The sequence below is a fragment of the Octodon degus genome, unplaced genomic scaffold, assembly GCF_000260255.1.
Source record: "Octodon degus isolate 3935 unplaced genomic scaffold, OctDeg1.0 scaffold00118, whole genome shotgun sequence".
NCBI classification, from domain to species: domain Eukaryota; kingdom Metazoa; phylum Chordata; class Mammalia; order Rodentia; family Octodontidae; genus Octodon; species Octodon degus.
In genome coordinates, this window is record NW_004524694.1 from 1,943,779 (window position 1) to 1,964,560 (window position 20,782).

At 33.3% G+C, this 20,782-nt stretch overlaps 1 protein-coding gene across 1 annotated transcript in view; it reads left to right on the plus strand.

The window, feature by feature from the left end:
* The window catches only part of Vps13b (vacuolar protein sorting 13 homolog B), an 881,657-nt gene that overhangs the window by 453,461 nt on the left and 407,414 nt on the right, over positions 1-20,782 (plus strand). Inside the window, 6 exon segments of the mRNA XM_023699943.1 lie at positions 232-452; positions 2,734-2,937; positions 14,069-14,240; positions 14,901-15,015; positions 17,129-17,195; positions 20,315-20,720. Coding sequence (XP_023555711.1) covers positions 232-452; positions 2,734-2,937; positions 14,069-14,240; positions 14,901-15,015; positions 17,129-17,195; positions 20,315-20,720 — 1,185 coding nt within the window.

The following is a 20,782-nucleotide window of genomic DNA, read 5'->3' on the forward strand; positions in this document are numbered from 1 at the left end:
TGTATTGTTTATAACATTCATTTTAATAAACATTTTATAATAAACATTGTTAAAAGTAAAAATAGTGTAAATTAGCACTTGATCTCAAGGATACTGTACTTTGCTTTTTTATACTTTGCTTTTTACAATATGAAATACTTTGTATTTTAAACATTAAAAAGTCATTTGACTATCATGTAACAGTTAACTGATGCTTTGTTTATATGCCTTCTTCCTTTTCCCCCTTATCAGGTGATGCTTTTCCTTGGACCATCAGCCTACATCATTTCAGCATATATACCCTTCTTGGAAAGCAAATGACACTTTGCCTAGTTGAACCTATGGGTTGTACCTCTACTCTAGCTGTCACATCTCAAAAACTAATTGCTACAGGACCGGATGCAAGACATTCATTTGTTGTCTGTCTCCATGTTGACCTAGAGTCCCTGGAAATAAAATGCTCTAATCCCCAGGTTGGTACATTGGATTTATAAAAGGAAGGTTAAAGTGATGGGTTTTAAAAGTAAGTATCCTTTTTATCAGAAGAGTCCTCTTAAATATTTTCTGTTGACTAAGCCACAATGATCTTGGTGATTAGATTAAGAATTGCTTTGAAGTTTTTCACCTGTTTTGTAATTTAAAATCTTCTGAAAGTGTAATGATGGCAACATAAATACATCTTTTGGCAATCCTGCATGATTGAGTTGTCATAGGTCAATCATGTTGTATTTTGCAGCTCAATAATGTAATGTGAATAGAGATCACCTAGATTAAATTATTATGTAAAATTTAGCACTTAATTTTTGAGGCCAAATAATATTCCCTTATATATACACATATATGTACTTGAATTTTTTCACTCAGCATTTGAGGTTTTTTTTTTTAAATTTGGGCTATTATAGATAATGGTGATATAAACATTTGTATGCATATCGTTCTGTGGACATTTTTCTGGGAAAAATACTTTAGAATTGAATGCCTAGATTATATGGAAGGTCTGTGTCTTTTTGAAAACTATCAAAATAAATACTGCATTTTATATTTTAATCAGCTAAGAGTGAAAATTTAAATTGTTGTACATTAATAGTTGGCTTTTTAATTTCAGACATCCTACTAGATAGAAAGTGGTACTGCATTGTAACTTTAGATGGGATACATGCTAATTGAAGTATAAAAACTGAACATTTATCCTCAAATTAATTGCCTCACTTTGGTAGAAGGCTAAATTTTGTGTTAGCAACTTTCTTCTTCGAAAATAAAAGAAAAAGATATTTTTTAAAGCTTATGTCACTGGTAGCACTTTATAGACACTTTTAGGCTAAACATAGTAAGGGTGTATTTCCTCAGTAAAATTGGAAGCTAAGTAAAAAAGAGGCCCATTGGCTCCCTTTTCCTATATATATTTGTGCTGAACCTTGATATAATGTTTAATAATAGTAAAAGAGAATTAGAAATAATATTTCTCATAAGTAAATTTCATACACTAAAGTATATAGAACTTGTTTCCTTTGTTTAGACTCCACTTATCATGTTATTTTTTTAAAAAATAAAATAATCTTTTTCAAAAATTGATTTGGGCCCAAAATATTTATTTTTAGAGACACATGATTATGAAGGAAGAAGTTTCAAACTAAACTTTTTCTAAGAAGTTGTTTTTTTTTTTAAATCTGTACCCATAAGTTTGATTTTAAACACAAATAGCTATATCCTTAGATTTGAGACTTTATTATACAAAAGGCAGAAAACTACACTAGAGTACTGTTTTATATCAAATAAGGATTGCCAACAGTGTTTTTATGCATCTGTTCTGCCCACATAAGAAGCCAGCTTCATCATCTGGTTGTGTCCTGAGGCTGAAAGTTCTTGTAACTATGAGAATTTCACTTTTTTAAAAAATGGCAAGCAGAGTATGGTATCCAGCTGTGGATTTGCTTATATATTGTGTTTGCATTTTTATCTTGGGCTTGTTTTATAAAGTATATGGCAATGTGTTGTCATACAAATTCCATGATTAATGCTTATTTATGAAATCTTGTGTAAATATCTTAAAACTCAGTCAAACAATGTGCAAGTTAAACAGTTTTTTTCTCTGAATAGTGGAATGACATATCCCAGGGGAGTAGTAGGTTGAATATGTTCTTTATCTATAGAAAAGTCTCATATGTAACATTTTGCTTTTATTGTTCTATGTTGTGTAATTCTTTTTCAGTTTATTTTGCCAAGAAGAAACCTAGTTTCAGTTATATACTTCTGAAAGATAAAAATTAGAAGTAGAAATTAGTGAGGGATGACAGTGATTATATATTTCACAAAATGTGCATCCTGGGATGTTTTGGTTTTTTGTTTTTTTGTTTTTTGTTTTTTTGTTTTTTGGTATAACGGGATCGAACTCAGGCCCTTGCATTTGTCAGGGAAGCACTTATTCCACTGAGCCATCTCCCCAGCTGTATTGGTTTTCTAATTTTGATCTTGTCCTTTGTTTAGAAGACGTGGTTTGTTTAATTGTTTATATCTTAAGTCATTATCAGCTGCACTTATTAGCATGGTTTTATTCCAAAGAAATGCTAGGTTTAAGATATCACAGTGTGAGTATGAAACAAATTACAAATGTGAATAAATCAAGAATAATGATATATTGGTAAATATTTGAAGATTCTTGTTTTCTTGTACTAAAATATCATTTTAGGGAATTGTGAGTATAAATTGAAAGATTTGTTGGTTTTTTTTGTTGTTGTTATTTTCTTTTGTGGTCAGGTTCAGCTCTTTTATGAACTAGCTGATACAATGAATAAGGTCTGGAATAAAATTCAGAAGAAAGGCTATCTGAGTACATCCTCAACCTATTCAGAGACTGTGACAGGCCCTGTCCCCAGTTCTCCAGTTCGAAGCAGTGTAGGCACGGTTCCTCCAGATGCTAGCACATGCAGCCCATCTGCTGATATTGGAACTACTACTGAGGTAAGTGTTTCTGAAAAGTTCTCCTTTCAAATGAAGGGTAATATATAACAGAGTTACATAGCATATTTGAGACTGAAGATGACCTCACCACTGTGGAAGCTGACAGATTCATAGAGCTTTTGTGAAACTCTGGTAGCAGTCACTGAGTATGATAGACCTTTTAGGTCCAAGAATTTTTATCACTTTCAGTAGGCTATGGTATAATTTAGAACCATGCATATAGCTATGAAATAGTAGATATTGAGATACAGCAAGGCTATGTTTCCTTAGGAATATGGAAACTTAGAAGTTGAGTGAAAATAAGAACCTCTGTGCCTCAGTCCCTTTTGAGCCAGGGTTTTACCTTTAGTTGGGTGGTTTTCAAGCCTCTGAGACCTAGTATCTTCCATCTCTTCTCCTCACTCATAAAAATCTCATTAGCTTTAATACCATAGGTTAACTGTCTCTCTGTTTAATTGCTTGCCTTGCCTGGTATTCTTCTATGGGTGTTCTTGGACTCCTGTGCATCATTATTTTTCTAAAGAGAGTGTTCAAAAGGAAGAGAAAACTAGGGAAAAGGGAGGGGCAAAGAAAGAGGGAAAGAAAAGAAGGATAAAATGAAAATATAGTGTCACCTGGTTGCTAGTGCCCTTTTTACAAAACAAACATTTTAATTTATAACCTTATTATCCTGAAAGAAAAATAAAAGATACAACATGAAATCAAAATTTAAAACTGTATAACTTGTATATAAACACAATTTTTAAAATAGACAATAAATCAAATATAAGGGAAAATAAATTATTATATAATATGTATTCATTGGATAAATGCTTTGGCCTGATTATATCAAACACATAATCACTGTGAAGATGAGGACTATTATAAACTTGTTAGGTCCATATTAATACCACAGGTAATATTGTAATTGGTTGTATGATTTCCTGAGATAGTGACAAACTTGATAAAGTTTAAACAAAGATAGTTCAATCCTTTGTTTTAGCAGTTGCATTTGTGGATCTCTTATGGTTAAAAAATACAAAAGTTTAAAAAAAATGAGTTTAGATTTTTGTTGTTGTTTTTCTTTTCAGCTCTTCTGTGAACTAGCTGATACAATGAGTAAGGTCTGGAATAAAATAGATTGTATAACAAAGTATTTATGCATAGGATTTCACCCATGTGATATGTCTATGAGACAGGCTTCATTTTGCATGAGAGTTGTTTACCACAGGACATCCTGAATCCCTAGTACACCTAACTTTTAAGAGCTAGTTGAGACTCAGTCCTGTGCCAACCAAAAGCTCTTCATTCATTTCCAAATCACCTTCTATGGACCTTTCCCATTGAGGGTTACTATTCTATAGTATATAGAAGGGATTACAGTTTGGTTTGGTTTGGAGACAAGTATTCCACATAGAAACAAAGCTGCTGCCGAAATAATACAATGGAAACAATCTAGTAAAAAGACTATTTTTTTAGCATAAAAATCAGTAAAATTAGCGTTCGGTCCCCTTGCCACACGCTGCAGCTGCCCCAACCCTGCATGTGGTGGCAAGCACCTGTAATCCCAGCACTGGGGAGGCTGAAAACAGGATCACTATGAGTCCTACCTATGTCCACCTATGTGGAGAGACCCTGTACCAAAAGACATTAAAAAACAAAACAAAAAACCTAGTAAAATCAAACAAACTCAGAAGAGCAAATTTATTTACTTATGTATATATTTTAAAATTTTCTATTTTTAAAGTATAAAATAATATTAAAACAAAAAATTAAAAATGATAAAGATTTCTGCCAAATAAAGATACTTATATGAATTTTACAGTACTTGGTTTAATACATAGTATTGTCTCATTTCCAATTTTATTTTCTATTTATTTCTTTATTCATTTTAAAGTATTGTCTTTTAATTAGCTACACATAATGCCAAGTATATTAATGCAAAATTAGAAGAAGAAAGAAAATAAAATCTGAAAAATTAAGAGAAAAAAGTAAAGGAATTGGAAAAAAAAAGACAAAACAAATTAAGCACCAACTGTTCTTTTCCATAGACCAGCAGAAATTCACAGTACACTTGTCCAAACCATCCTGATTACAAATATAGATATCTCTTTCCCCCACTCCCTCTCCTGTCCATCGCCTCAATGCAGTAAATTCTTCCTTTTGATATAGTTCACTCCCTTTTCCCAGTATCTTTTGTCTTCAGATTTTGTTTTCTCTTTCAGTTTTCACACTAAGGACTCAATATGATGTTTGCATATGTGTCTGATTTATTTCACTTAAGAGTATCCATTTACCAATAAAAGCTTCAAACCTATCCTTTTCTATAGCTCAATCATACTCCATTAAGTAAAAATGCCACATCTTTTTTTATCCATTCCTCATTAGTTGGCATTTGGGTTACTTGCAAGATTTAGCTATGACAAATTGTGCTGCTTTTATAAACGTGAGTGTAAATATATTGCTGTGGCATGATGTTTTCAGTTGCTCATGAAAAGTACATAGGAGGGGAATAGCTGAGGTGAATGGGTCCTACAATGCAAGCTTTTTGAGGAATCTCCACATTGATCTCCACAGTGGTTGTACCAGTCTGCACTCCCACAACAGTGGAAAAGGGTTCCTTTTTTCCCAAAGCCCATCCAGCATTTGATATTGGCTGACTTCTTGATCTTAGCCATTCTTTCTGGGTGAGATGGAATCTAAGTGCTGCTTTAATTTGCATTTCTGAAATGACCAATGATGTTAAACATTTATTTGTATATTTACTTGCCATTTGTATTTCTTCATCTGTGAAGTATATATTCATCTCATGAAGATGCCCACTTTGGATTGGGTTTTGAATTTGGGGGCCTAATTTTTTTTTTTTTTTATATTCTTTGTATGTTCTAGAAGGCCTTTGTCAGAGGGAGTCAGCTATAATTTTTTCTCAGTTCATGGTTTTTCTGTTTGCTCTGTTGGAGATTTGTTTTGAAATGCAGAAACTTTTCAGAAAGATGAGATCCCAAGTGTTGATTCTTTGAAGTATTTCCCATGCAGTTTTGTTTTTGTTCAGGGACTTTCTACCTAGGATATCTGCCTACAGGTTCCTCCAGGAGATTTAGTGTTTCTGTTTTAATGTTTAAATCTTTGATCCATTTTGACTGTAGTTTAGTGCACGGTGATAGGCATGGGCCTCATTGTAGCCTTCAACATGTGGAAAGTCAGTTTTTCAGCACCATTTATTAGAGAGGCTGTGTTTCTTCCATTGAACATGTTTGGCCACTTTGTCAAAGATAGGTGGCTGAGTATGTTTGTAGTTGTGTCTGTGTCTTCTAATCCATTCCTTTGATCCTCAGCCTGTACTATGCTCATTTTATCACAGTAGCTTTGCAGTATAATTTTAGGTCAGGGATTGTGATGCTACCTGTCTTTCCTTTGTTTCCAAGCATTGCTTTTGATATTCTAGGTCTCTTTTCATTCCAAGTGAATTTTAGGAATGTTTTCTCTACCTCTGTGCAGTATACTAGTGGCATTTTAATTGGAAATAAATTGAATCTGTTTAACAATTTTGGGAGTATGGCCATTTTTACAATGTTGGTTCTTCCTATACAGGAATAAGGAGTATCTTTTCACTTTCTAAAATCCTCTTCAGTCTGCTTTCTCAGTGTACTGTATTTTCACTCTATACATCTTTTATTTTCTTTGTGAGTTTGATTCCTAAGTATTTCATATTTTTGGATGTTATTTTGAAAAACATAGTTTCTCTAATTTCTCAGTGTGTTCTCTGATTGTGTACAAAAATGCTAATGATTTTTGAATTTTCACTTTGTATCCTGCTATGCTACTGAATGTATTTATTAAAACTACATGATTCTAGGTGGGTCTTCTATGTAGAGTATCATGTCACCTGCAAATAATGATAATTTAACCTCTTCTTTTCTGATGTTTATTCTTTTTATTTCTCTCTCTTGTCTAATTGCTCTGGCTAATGTTTCCAGAACTATATTGAATAGGAGTGGAGAAAGTGGACATCCTTATGTTGTTCCTGATTTTAAAGTGGAGGTTTTCGGTTTCTGCTCATTTAGTATGATGTTGGCTGTTGGTTTATCATAGCTGGCTTATATCACAATGAGATATAAATCATCAGTTCCGATCTTTTGTAGGGTTTTTATCATGAATGAATGTTGGACTTTGTCAGAAGTTTTTCTTGCACCTATTGAGGTAATCATGTAGTTTTTGTTCTTTGCTCTATTGATGTGTTGTCTTATATGTATGAATTTGTGTATGGTGAACCATCCCTGCATTCCTGAGATGAATCCTATTTAGTTGTGATGTGTATTCTTCTTGATGAGTTGTTGTATTCTGTTTGCTAGTATTTTATTGAGGATTTTTGCATCTATGTTCATTAGATTTGTTTGTAGTTCTCTTTTTTTAGTTGGATCTTTCTCTGGTTTTGGAATCAGAGTAATGCTTGCCTCCAGCAATGAGTTTGGGAGAATTGCTTCCAGAAGGGCAAATTTAGACATGTTGTAATAGATCTGTTTAATCCTTTATACAAGCAACATCTCTTTCCTTAATTCCAATTCTTAACAAGCAGCAGTGATCTAAGTCATGGGAGATTGATCTTTCTTTTTGTTTTGCAATTGAGAAAAATGGTGGGTCTAGATCTCTTGAGTTTTTTAAAAAAATTAATATGTTCTATTAAACAGTTCTTTGCTAAGTATTGTGTTCACAATGACATGAAAATTAATATGAGTACATAGTTTCAAAGTAGTCTTTTGGAAAGATTTGACAGCCATTGTAATACAGGAAAGTTAGGAATGTTATAACTGCTGATTATACATGTAAAGGTTGTCATTCATACCATGGGTCATGTGCATTTCACACTCTAGAACTGAAGTGCAGAACCTACAAAAAAAGGATAGGATGGTTTGATTGTCAAATGTAACATAAATAAATACACTGTGCATCATAGAGGAATAATTAAATTTCTTTTGTGAGATGAGTATTATGTAATAGAAGTAACATTTGAAAAGAATTTTTAAAAATCGGAAATAGGTGAAAATTTTGTTTTGGTACGTCCACAGTATAACAAACTCCAAGAATGATGTACATTAATTAGCCAGAGAGGTAATTAAGAGAGGGAGAGATTAAGATAAGGAAGAAAATTGTGGAAGATTTTGCTCAATTGCTTAAATGCAAAATAATTTTGGACTAGGTATCTACCTTATTGGTAGAACATTTGCTTCACATGTGTAAGGTCCTTGGGGTCAATTCATAGTACTACAAAACAAGGAAACAAGCACATAAAAATGAATTCTGATGTTAATATGTTTTTACACGATTGCAGCTGATTTCTAGAAAGAATTTTGAAGAGTTTTCTGGCTGGTTACAGTGATAAGTCGTGAAAATACCAACAGTGAATTTATTTTTTGCTGACTATGGAATTAATCAGATTTGACTGACAAAGAACTGAAAATGAAAGAATCTTAATGCACATCATTCTTAAACTAGTATTCAAGAATGAATGTGTACAGCAGCTCACAAAAGATAACATGGAGTTACAGGGAAAAGTATCTAGAGAAGCAACAACTATATCCTATTTCCTTACTTAGACAGTATAGAAAGAAAAGTGGAAAATCACTAATACTCCATCATAGATTTGAAACCTAACACCTAGGAAACTTGTTCCCTGAGGAGTATCTTCAAATAGCTTAGCCCATTTCTCTTAAAGGACAAAAAAATTTTATGTAAATAGTTATAATATGATCAATGTTAAGACTTTTATTTACCTTAGGACTTAGAGGAGATATTTATTTTTATCTCATCTTTTTCAAAAGTTTCTGCAGTTCATGAAAATCTCCAACAGAGTAAAAAGAAAATCCACAAAGTGGAAAAAAATTATAGCTAACTATCCCCCTTCAAAAGGCCTTCTACTAGAACACATAAAGAATTAGAAAAAAATCAGGCCCCACAAATTAAAAAACCCAATGCAAAAATGGGCATCCAAGATGAATATATACTTCTCAGAGGAAGAAATACAAATGGCAACTTAATTTATGGAAAAATATTAAACATCATTGATCAAATCCTCCTCAATCTCATTTCTCAGAGTACCATGTTTTTTCACTGTATAAATCTTCTACTTTCTTTGTTTGAACTTTTTACTCAGTTGCTATTTTAGTACCATCTCATAATATTTTAAGTATTTTCCTGAAATTAAATGGCACTTGATATTTCTCTTTACATAGTTTTATTCCAAATCCTTGGTGAGGAATTTTATTCAAAATGTGGGTGTAGCATTTATATTACCCTCCTACTAGAGTAGATATTGTTAAAAATATAGTTATAGTTAAAACAAAGGTACTGTATCAGAGCAATGAAAGTTTTTATTTAGCCTTCATATGCCATTCAATATCATATTTTGTATGTAATGCATTTCCTATTTGAAAATGTTCATTTCAGGTTATTTCTCTAATTTTTAAATTACATTTTTAAATTTTTAATTTACATTCAAAAAGGTTTATAAAATTTAAAAAGTTTATTTTGTCAAGTAGTGAGGTCTTTTGCTTAGTTGAGTCAAAACTACCTTAAATTCTTTTGAATATTTAAGACTTACTAGAAATGAATCTAGTTTTATGAAGCCTATTCTAATAATTGTTTGTATTAAATAGAAGTATTTATGTGATTTCTGTATGATTTGTTTTTTAAACTATGCGTAAATCTTTTCACCCTGTCATGTTGACAGTGAGCACCATGATTTCCTGCAGATGAAGCTCCAGCTTCCTGAATTTCAGTCTGGCTCTCAGTAGAGGGGGAAGTATGAGTGAGAGACTGAAATACTAAGATTAAAGGGATTTAATCATTTTTCCTACCCTTGCATTCTTAGAGTGAGAGCAAAGGCAATGGAGACTCCAGCCGGCCACTTGTTACTGTTGACTTAGTACAAACAGTGGTAGAAGTGTTTAGCCTTTGAGAAATTCTGTGATTGAGCAAGAATGCTGCAATCATTTTGTTAAGAAAGTGTTAACAGTGTAGCCAAAGCTGTGAGCATCCCAGAGATGAAGGGCCTAAGAGTTTACTCTTCCAGATGAACCCAGATAAGTTCACCTAGGAAAATAAATGCAGTATTTTGGTCAATTTGCAACAAAATGGTTAAGATTTTGACTGTTCATTTTACACTTTGCCTACCGAGGTGTAGTAAAATAGTTCAGCATCTCCATTTCTGGCCTGATTTTCACTATAGATTTGGAAACAGCAGAAAATAAATGCACAAACATGTTCAACAATAGCACACCAAATATTATAAATCCAAAATGAAGACTGAAACTGCATGAGGAATTAGAGCAAAGCTTTTCTTTTTTTGGTGAAACTGGGAATTGAACTCAGGCCCTTGCACTTGCCAGCGAAGTGCTTGTTCTACTGAGTCATCTCCCTGGTCCCTAGAGCAAAGCTTTGTCTCAAGAGTGCTTGCTAAATTTGGAGCAGTTTTCATAGTGTTCTTATTACGTACACCCAGTAGTGTTAAAATCAAGGTCTTGTTGATTTTAGTTACTGTTTTCTCTGTACTCTTCCATTCTTGGAAGATGATGTCCTTCTAATGGTTGAAAAAAAGGATTTAACTAATGCTTGCTTCTCTAAGAAACTTTCCCTAGAAAAGGGCATTCTAAACACATTAGTGGCTTTAATTTGGCTTTGTGAAAAGCATCGTCTCCTGGAATTAATTGCGCTTCTCATTGGATGTTTGTTAGACAGCAAAAGTCTGATTTTTGAAAAAATAGATTTTCATGTTCTAAAAAAATTAATCCTAAATAGCAGATTTAGGATTCCTTGTTTTAGAAAACTATTTGTCTAAAAACCCCACAGTGAGCTATTTGCTTGTTGTTTGTGGGACTCAGTGAATTTGACTCTATACATTTCTATTACTTTTAAATCCTTGGGCATACTCTTTCTGTAGATGGTACCTAGCTCTTCCTAAACACCTGGCTGTCAGTCTGTGAGTCTTTCTCATTAGGCCTTCTCTCTTTCTGGGGTTTCAGGGAAAATGAATTTTCTTCTGGTTTAGTGATGTTGTAAAACATTGAGTTCAAGATAAAAGATTCACATAAGGAACTAAAATGTACACTTGTCAGAATGTTGTATCTGTGGTAATAAGGGCAGAGTTTTGTGGTTTTTTTTTTTTTTTTTTAATGTATTTAGTATGGGGTTTACAGAGTTTCACTACACAGATTGGACTCATAGTGATTCTCCTGTTTTCAGCCTCCCAGGCACTGGGATTACAGGTGCAAGTCACCACACCCAGTTGACATCACCATCCCAGGGTATCCCGGCGTCAGGGCCTGCATGGCCTGCCTGGGATCCTGGCCACTGGGCTCTACGTAAGCAGGCGCTTTAGTCCACTGAGCTATCTGGTTGGCCCTTGTGGGGTTTTATATGGGTTTTGTTTACCTTTCTTGCTGTTTTCAGGCTCATGACTTAAGAGATTAGATTCAGATTTCACAAACTATCCATAGAAGGTAGCATTGTAACTCTAATTGTATACTGACTATCTTATTTTGCTGTCTCTAAAATGTTAAGCTGGGCTTCGTTCTGACTCTCACTGCTGATCATGACTGCTTAACATTTTTAATGAGTTTTGTTTAAGACATTCAAAGCAACAATGAATTATTACAGATTAAGGATGTACAGCAAAGGAAATTTTGTTAAAGTTAGGAATGTGGCAAAATGAAAAAGACAAAGGGGATACTCAATTCTATAAGAACGTGATTATACAATTGTTTTAGTATTGGTCAGGCTAAATGATGATAATGATACCAAATACTCATGAAGTGTTTGCTATATGTAAACTTCATTCATATTTATATTCTTATTTGGCCTTAACAGGAGAGATAAATACCATTTTAAAACCCATTTTATAAAGGAGGTGTTAGACTTTTAAATATTTGCCGGAAATAATATCTAAAGTACTTAGCATACAAGAAAGCTTAATTAAGTTTATATAACTGATATTTAAGCCCCACATATTATTTTATAGCTTCAACCTCATACAAAGCACCTATTTTAAGTAGATAAGCTGATTATATTGTATTTGATCAGTTCTTAGAGTATATGGGCTTATGGTCTATATCTAGAATGTCCCCCAAGGGTTTGTCTTAAAGGCTTGGTTCTCAAGGCAGTGGTGTTCAGAGATGGCACTGTTAGGAAGTAAGAGCATCATGAGGCCCCTAAGCTTATTCATGGATTGATTCATTGATAGATTGATAATTTAATGGTAGTGTTGGGATGTGGTAAACACATTGGGAAGTAGAACTAGATGATGAAAGTAGACAAGTGAGGGTGTAGCCTAGAAGGCTATATCTGTCCCTAGATCTTTCCACTATTATCTGCCTCCTGGCTGCCATGAGGGCATAGCTTTTCTCACCAGGCATTTCTGCCATGATATACTGCCTCATCAGAGGCCCAGAAGCTTCAGAGCTATTTGACTGTGAAATAAAACTTCTGAGATTGTGAGCCAAAGTAAATCTTTCCTCTTTTAAGTTGCTTATCTCAGGGATTTTCTCATAGGGATGGAAAATTAACTAACAAAAGCTCTAAAATTTGTTGGTGAGATTTTATTTTGTTTTTTTGTTTTTTTTAAAGTACAGGGTGGACAGGGTCTCACTGCATAGATGAAAGTCATAGAGATCCTCTTGTTTATAGCCTCCCAAGTGCTGGGATTATAGGCGCGCCTCCCTAGCCAGTCTCAATCTCTGTCTCAGTGCACCCCGGGGATGGGGCTGGCATGGCAGGACCTGGGATTGGACCCGTGACCCCTGGGCCTGAACCTGTGGCCACTGGGCCTGAACCCGTGGCCCCTGGGCCTGCTTGCAGGCGCTTTAATCTACTAAGCTGTTTAGTGGCCCTGTTGGTGAGTTTTAAATAGATATAAAAATTTAGGATTTTAACTCTCACATGTAGTAGTGATCAGTGAATGATCACTGTCTTTATAGTGCCACCTTTCTTCATATGAGACTAAAGTTTGTTTTTTTTTTTAAATTTTATTTATTTATTTATTTATTTTGGTGGAACCGGGGATTGAACTCAGGCCCCTGCGCTTGCCAGGGAAGTGCTTATTCCACTGAGCCATCTCCCTGGCGAGACTAAAGTTTTTTAACTCCAAGTTAACTTTAAATAAAGGAGCATCATTTGCTATGGACCACTAAAAGCTACTGAGAAGATAAAAAAGAAATCTATTAACCTTTCACAGAAACTGTTAGCACAAAATGAAGGATCTTATACAGCTAGAGTTCAGTCTATTTGTGGAATGGAATAAGCTCATGTTTTATTCCTCTACTTTCTTATAGTAAAAACATTAAAAATCATTTTAAGAACTACTCTTAAGCCTACTAAATTTAAATGCGTCCTCTTATATTGAAAGATATAAGAAGATATAAGGTATGGTGAATATTTTGCTTTTTCTCCCCTCCCTTCCCCTCCTTTCCTCTCCCCTCCCCCCTCCCTCTCTCTCTGTTCATCTTTTTGAGACAGGGTCTCACTATGCAGCTCTAGGCTCACCTTGAGTTCACTATATAGACCAGGCTGATCTCAAACTCCCAAGGATCCTATTGCCTTGGCCTCCCAGGTTCAGGGATTACAGGCATGTGCCACCATTCCTGGCTTTTGTTGTTTTTAAACTGCCAGTCACTTTGCTATGGTTATTCTAGATTGATTTTACAAACACTGTGCCTGAGTTAGAACAGTTTTTCTGTATAGTGCTAGAGATCAATACTTTTAAGTTTGTGGACCATAGAGTCTCTGTAGCAACTCTGCTACTCCACTGAATTGCAGGCATGAATATTAAATAAATTAATGTTTAAGCCATGATTTAAAAAAGGTTTATTCCCTCAAACATTTGGACTTGGCTCTTTACTGTATTTATGGCAATATCATTATTGTTACGAACTTAACTGCTTTGAATCTTATAAAGAAAACTAGAATATCAGGCACAGATACTGTAACTATTTCCATCTTTTGAGTAGTACATAATTATATGTTTTGCATTATGTAGTAGTAGCTTTTATATAGTTATTAGCATATGTGACGTGAAAACTTGTAAGTATTGATTTAAAGTGATAAATTTTTACTTATTTTCAAGGTACTAATTTTTTTTGTTTTTCATTTTTCTTCACCCAAGGGTGATTCTATACAAGCAGGTGATGACTCACCATTTTCAGATTCTGTTACTTTGGAACAAACTACAAATAACATTGGTGGATCCAGTGGACGTGTTAGTCTCTGGATGCAATGGGTACTCCCAAAAATTACAATAAAGCTTTTTGCTCCAGACCCTGAAAATAAAGGCACAGGTATGAGATAATCTTTCTTCTCAAATATTAGACACTATTTTTAGAATAAATACTAGACTTAGTTTTACTTACTGTTGTAAATAATTAAATATATCTTTATTAGTTTGCAGTATGCTACTAATAAATTTAAAAGTTTAACAATTAAAAATTAGGTTTAATTCAAGTGATGTCTATTAGCCACTACAGATTGAATCTTATCAATAAGTAACATCTATATATATTGTCTTTGACTGTGTTAGACTTAAATTTAGCATGTTGGTGTTAAAATTGGGGCCAGAGAGATGGCTCAGTAGAACAAGTGCTTGCCTGACAAGTTTAAGGGCCTGAGTTTAATCCCCGGTTCCCCCCCCCACTAAAAAAAAAAAAATTCATCCCAAAGACTATGAGAAAAAGTCTTCATTGGTCAAATTAGTACACTGTATCATGGTCATTAATAATATCACAAAGATCTTTGACTGATAACCAAATTTAGCACCTTGATTTACTGGAATTTTTCTTATCTTTAATTTATGTCTTAGTCGTAAAGCCTTTTTGGTGTATGACTTACAAGTTTTTAATTTGTATGCCTCTATACATATCCAAGATATATATGCCAGTGTATATATTTCAACAATGATTATGAAGTGTTGTACTGATAATAATGTTTGTTTATTTTTGCAGAGGTTTGTATGGTCAGTGAACTAGAAGATCTCAGTGCTTCCATAGATGTGCAAGATGTATATACCAAAGTGAAATGTAAAATAGAGAGTTTCAATATTGATCACTATAGAAGCAGGTAAATGAAGAATCATTGATACAGGAAAAGCTATATAGTCTTTGAACAATTCACTCAAAGTTTTCTTTTTAATTTACTACGTACTTTCGAAAAAATTTTTATACTGTTCCCAAAGAGTGTTCTTAACTATGAGCTATATGGGTTAATTTTACTTAATATTCATGCATTTGTAGGTTATATTTTATAAAATAACAAATCTCTGCATAAATATCCATATTGTCATATTAAATGAAAGATGTTGCTTTACTAATTGTCTTACACATTTTATTATGTGTGGCCTATATTTGCTAAGTTACCTGGAACACAGTTGATGGATCTGGTTTTTGATGGATCTTGTTTTGTCCATCCTTTATATACTTGAGAGGGAGCAACTGTTTGTGCTGCTTAGAACTTTGAAGATGATATCAGAGATCATTCGTATGCATGTGGTAGATGTTTCTGAAAGCACATTGTTCCTTCTCTAATTAATTTACATCTCAAGTAAGATTGCATGCAATCATAATGTTTATGATAATGATAGCAAAATTTCAATTTTTGATTTTTTTAAAGAAAAGTCTAAAGCAGTTTTAATATTTCCCAAATAAAAGTCCTTTTTCTTTGCCTTTATATCCTGGTGTTTTAATGTTTATTTATTCATTATTTATTATTTATTTTTGTATTTTTTAGGGAAGGGTCTACAGGGTGTTCAGGGTCTCACTACTAGATTGGACTTGTAGTGATCCACCTGTTTATAGCCTCCCATGAGCTGTGATCACAGGCACACGCCACCACACCCATTCTCAGTTGCCCTCAGCGTACCCCAGGGGGTGGAGCCCTGCACTGCAGGCCTGGCGATTGAACCCCCAGCCCTCTGCCTGCTTGCAGGTGCTTTAATCCACTGAGCTATTTGGCTGGCCCTTTGTTTTAATTTTTAATGAAAACAATTTATATACTGTAAAGTCACAAATGCTTCTAAAAATACTTTATGTGGCATCATATTTTCAGTTTCAAAGTTTTTGAATTGAGACATGCCCTTAAGTCAATTTCTTTTTAGATTCATAATCCTTATTCATTCAACGGTGTTTTATTATGTGCCTGAAAAAGCATTATACATAATATTGTATATCATAAAAATAGCCTTTTTATTTATAAAGTTTCTAGTTGGATGTGGTGCTACTTGTAATCCCAGCACTTGCGAGGCTGAGGCAGGAGGATAGATATGAGATCAAGGCCAGCCTGGACTACATAGCAAGACACTATCTCAAAAAATTTTTTTTCTAGTTCTGTTAAAAATGCAAGAACTGGGGCCGGGAGATGGCTCAGTAGAATAAGTGCTTCCCTGCTAAGTGCAAGGGCCTGAGTTCAATCCCTGGTTCCACCAAAAAAAAAAAAAAGCAAGAATTTTTATTTATTTATTTTTTATGATAAATAAAAAGTGTTAACATATTGTTTGTCAGTAATGACCAAATCTGTCACAGATGAAAAATTGTGTCATACAATATAATACATATAATTCTGCAAATATATTAGAACGTGTCATATTACTAATCATCTAACTTTTTTATTAACAGTGAATCGCTTATTGGCTTTTGATGTTTAGATCTTTAGTTCCTTTCCAGTGATACATATCTAATTCAAAATGATCTTTTCAAGTGATATATCAATATGTTAGAATTGAAGTAATTTATTGAGGATATAAATGTTGTATGTTGAAATTTATGCCTGCTTTTGATGTTGAAGTTATGTAAACATTAAATTCAGATCATTTATTCATTCATTCATATAATCTAAACATTTGTTAAATGTGTATTGTATGTCAAGCTGTATGCTATGTCCTAAGGATACAATGTTTAATACGATAAACTTAGAGTCTACTTTTATGGACATTATAGTCATGTAGATGAGATTGAAACTAACAACTAAGGAAATAAATGTACCATTTGCTATGGGACAAATAGTTCTATGCATAATTATCTAAGTGTGTTGCTATTACAATGGTTCTATTGAATGCATTGTTGTATCCATGTCTTGGTACAGTACAGTATTGTTTACTTTAGAATTATTGAAATAGTTATATATGCTCAATTTTGAGAAAAATTGAAGAGAACAGATAAGGTAAACTTATGTTTTCCAGGCCAGGGGAAGGTTGGCAGTCAGGACATTTTGAAGGAATATTTCTACAGTGCAAAGAAAAACCTGTGGTGAGATTCATTTAGTAATTACAATTTTTGAAGATATATTTCAAATTGTTTATCTTAGTTCTCTTGTGCAGAAGGACTAATGGTTACAAGAATTAGAGCTCAGAATATTTTTTTACTTCTTCCAAAATTATGTTGTAAATTTAAAACTTTATTCTTTTAATCTGCTCATGTTTTGTAACCATCTTCCTTTGTAGAAATTAAGTGAATTTATCAAAAAGACAAAGGTAGGGTGCTTTTAATATACTTTATCTTAGTGAATTATTTATGTTGTCCTTTTGAAAATCTTTCCCTTCCTGAGTACATGGTATATTCTCCTTCACCATAATAAATATGGTAATTACCAAAAGGAGTTATTTTTGTGTACTTTCATGACAACACATTTGCAGAAGATGGTCCAAACAGAGGCGATACCTAGCAATGGCTCAAATTAAAACTATGCAAACTTGAGCAGAATAAAAATCTATCTTTTTGTTGTTGTTTCTTTTTTGGTGGTTTTTATTTTTGTTTTTGATTTTGTTTTTGCTTATGGCTTTTATTATTTTTTGTCTTTCCACCTTCTTTGCTCCTGTCCATCACCTCAAGCCTTGGGAAAGAGTGTTGGTCTTTGGGGCAATGTGGAGGTGTCTTCCTTTCCTGTACTGACAAGCTGAACAGACGCACCTTGTTGGTTCGACCCGTCAGCAAGCAGGACCCTTTCAGTAATTGCTCTGGCTTCTTTCCTTCTGTAAGAAATAACTTTTAAATTATGGCACAGAATTCCCTTTAACAGGAATCCAGAGAAAGAATTGAGTTATCTGTAGTCAACTCTTGATTTTGATTTTGCTCTGTATTGTTCATTTGTAAATTAACTATAGTGTATTTTCAAATTATGGATTGGCTTTTCACTATATATAATGTGTCTTGAGTCACTTGCACATGATGTTGTTTTCCTGGGTTTATAAAGATAAACTAATTTTACCATCATTGTAAGAAAATCATAGTAGGATGTTAAATTTAATACTCTTCTAATTATGCCTCTAGCAAATGATCAAGAGTTGACCAATAGTGTTTTTGTCATTGTTTTTGTGATTCTTGGTGAGACTTTTTCTTTATTTTTTTCCCTTTATTTTTCTCCTATTATACCTTTGTTTTCTCCTCACAACTAATTCAAAGTACATTATTTGGTACTGTCTTGAATCTGGACAAGTATGTACTTCTGTCATTGAATAACTAGAAGACAAATACAGTACCTTATACTAGTGTCTTAAAAGTTTAAAACATCATTTTCTAATAGTATGATACATATTAATATGTTCTTAAGCTTATTTAAATGATAGTCTTCAGTAAGCCAAAGTGTATGACCTTTTTAAATATTTAGAGCAGATAGCATTCATTTAAGAAATCATTGAATCATTGCATATGTGAACTATCCCCTTTTCTTTTTTAAGATCAGCAGATTTAAATGATTTTGTTTCTATGTTTAATGTTTAATAGCATATTTGCATAATAGCCAGTAGTATTTTCTGATTTGATTTTGAACTTTTTCTAATATTCTCTCTGTACTAGAAAAAAAAATCTCTGAAATATGGTGTTATATTCTTGGCGGTTTTGTTTAGGTTTATTTTTATCTTTTGGAATGTTCAGTAGTGTCTGTAAAAACATTCTCAATTTTAAATCTTATTTAAAAACTACACAGTAAGACCCTGTGTCAAAAAAACAGTAGTACAGAAATAAAAAATTACAGCCAGGTATATAGCTCAGCAGTACAGCACCTGCCTGCCAAGCCCAAGTTCCTGAGTTTGACTCCTGGAACCAACAAAAGTGTTTATCATTTTTTCCTAAATGATTCAAACTTCATTGCTTTCTATTGAAATTTTAAATTTTCAGTGTTTTCTACTTATTTTAAGTAGTTTTAAATGTTGATTATTTCTCTTTGTCAACCAAAATTTACATTAATCCAGCTCAGTTTATTTTCCCCTTTTATTAAGGAAGTCAGAAATATAATAATGGATAAATGAAAGCCTTTCTTTCATGTAGCTTACCTTTCAAGAAGGCTCATGTTGAATATATTTTAAACATTTTTCCAAATCAAAATATCTATACATTGAAGTACCTTTTATACCGTTTCCAGAATTCGGATGTTGCTATTAGTAGATACTAATTACAGTTGAAGTAGTTAGATTAATGATGAGACTATGCTTCTCCCTGAAGTGCTGTTTAGACACCTGGAAATATCAGCATTACTGTGTCCTCTTCCACACTGGGCTGTACCATGGCTGTTCTTTATTTGTTGTTGCCCACTGGCCAGAAGCATAATGGTCACACTTGCAGCATTTCTTCTTGCTTCATGGTGCTGCTTGTTTTTCCTTTGAGTGTAGAAACCAAAAAGAAAAGGAAAACAGGGAATAGAAGAAAGGAGAAAATCAGTAACAGTGAAAGCATACTTTGGGGGCAGACTATTATGGGAATGATGATTATATTTCACACCCCTAACTGATTACTTTTCAAGATTTTTAATTTTCAGATTATTGACTTAAAAAAGGACATTTACAAACATTTGTAAGCAAAACCAGAAGCAAAACCAGCAGTAATATACAAACAGATTAGTCCTTTTCTTACCATATCATTTTGTTAAAGACATCAACAAAAAAAGGAACTAGAAAGAAAGATTTAAAGCATTTGGATAGCATAGACTCAGAAACAGCTTGGCTTTGTTACTTTACACTTTTTACTTTTTGCTTAATTATATTCTCTTCCTTTTTTTCTTTCCCAGTTCACTTCCCCTTTTAGCATCGCTCCTTGTACCCTAATAACAAAAGCTATTTCAGTTATTGGGAAGGGGAATTGGGAATATGAGATACATCCAATGTAGTCTGATTTTTATTTTAACTAATGTGCAAAACAGGATTCTGGTTCAGAAATTTGTTCAAAAAAATTTAATAGTGAATTTCTAGTTTGAATGTCAGTCATTTTAGAAGTTATAGAAGCTTTTTTCCTGTGCAGACTTAAGCAGTCACCTTTTTATTAAACAAAGAATGACTAAGACAAAAAGATCAGAATATTACAGCTATTTTCTTGTTTCAAATGTCATTTTATTTTTCTAATGAAATGTGTATCATGATTTCCTTTTTGTGGAACAGACAACAACAAAACTTCTAGATGGCTCTCATCAGCAGCATGGATTTTTATCTCTGACATACACAAAAGCAGTAACAAAAAATGTCCGCCACAAGTTAACCTCAAGAAATGAACGACGAAGTTTTCATAAGTTATCTGAAGGTTTATTGGATGGTTCTCCTCATTTTCTTCATGAAATTCTTCTTTCAGCACAAGCCTTTGATATTGTCCTTTATTTTCCTTTACTTAATGCCATTGCAAGTATATTTCAAACAAAACCACCAAGACAAAAAGAGAAAAGAAAATCTCCAGGTCAGCCCACAAGAACCCATACACTGACTTCACGCAATTTACCTTTGATTTATATCAACGCCAGTGTGATCAGAATTTTTGTTCCAAAAGCAGAAGAAATGCAGTCAACTGTTGGAGGTACTGTCTTATAATTTTTTCTCATTTAATATTAAATACTTTTCTTCTAGAGACCTTAGGGT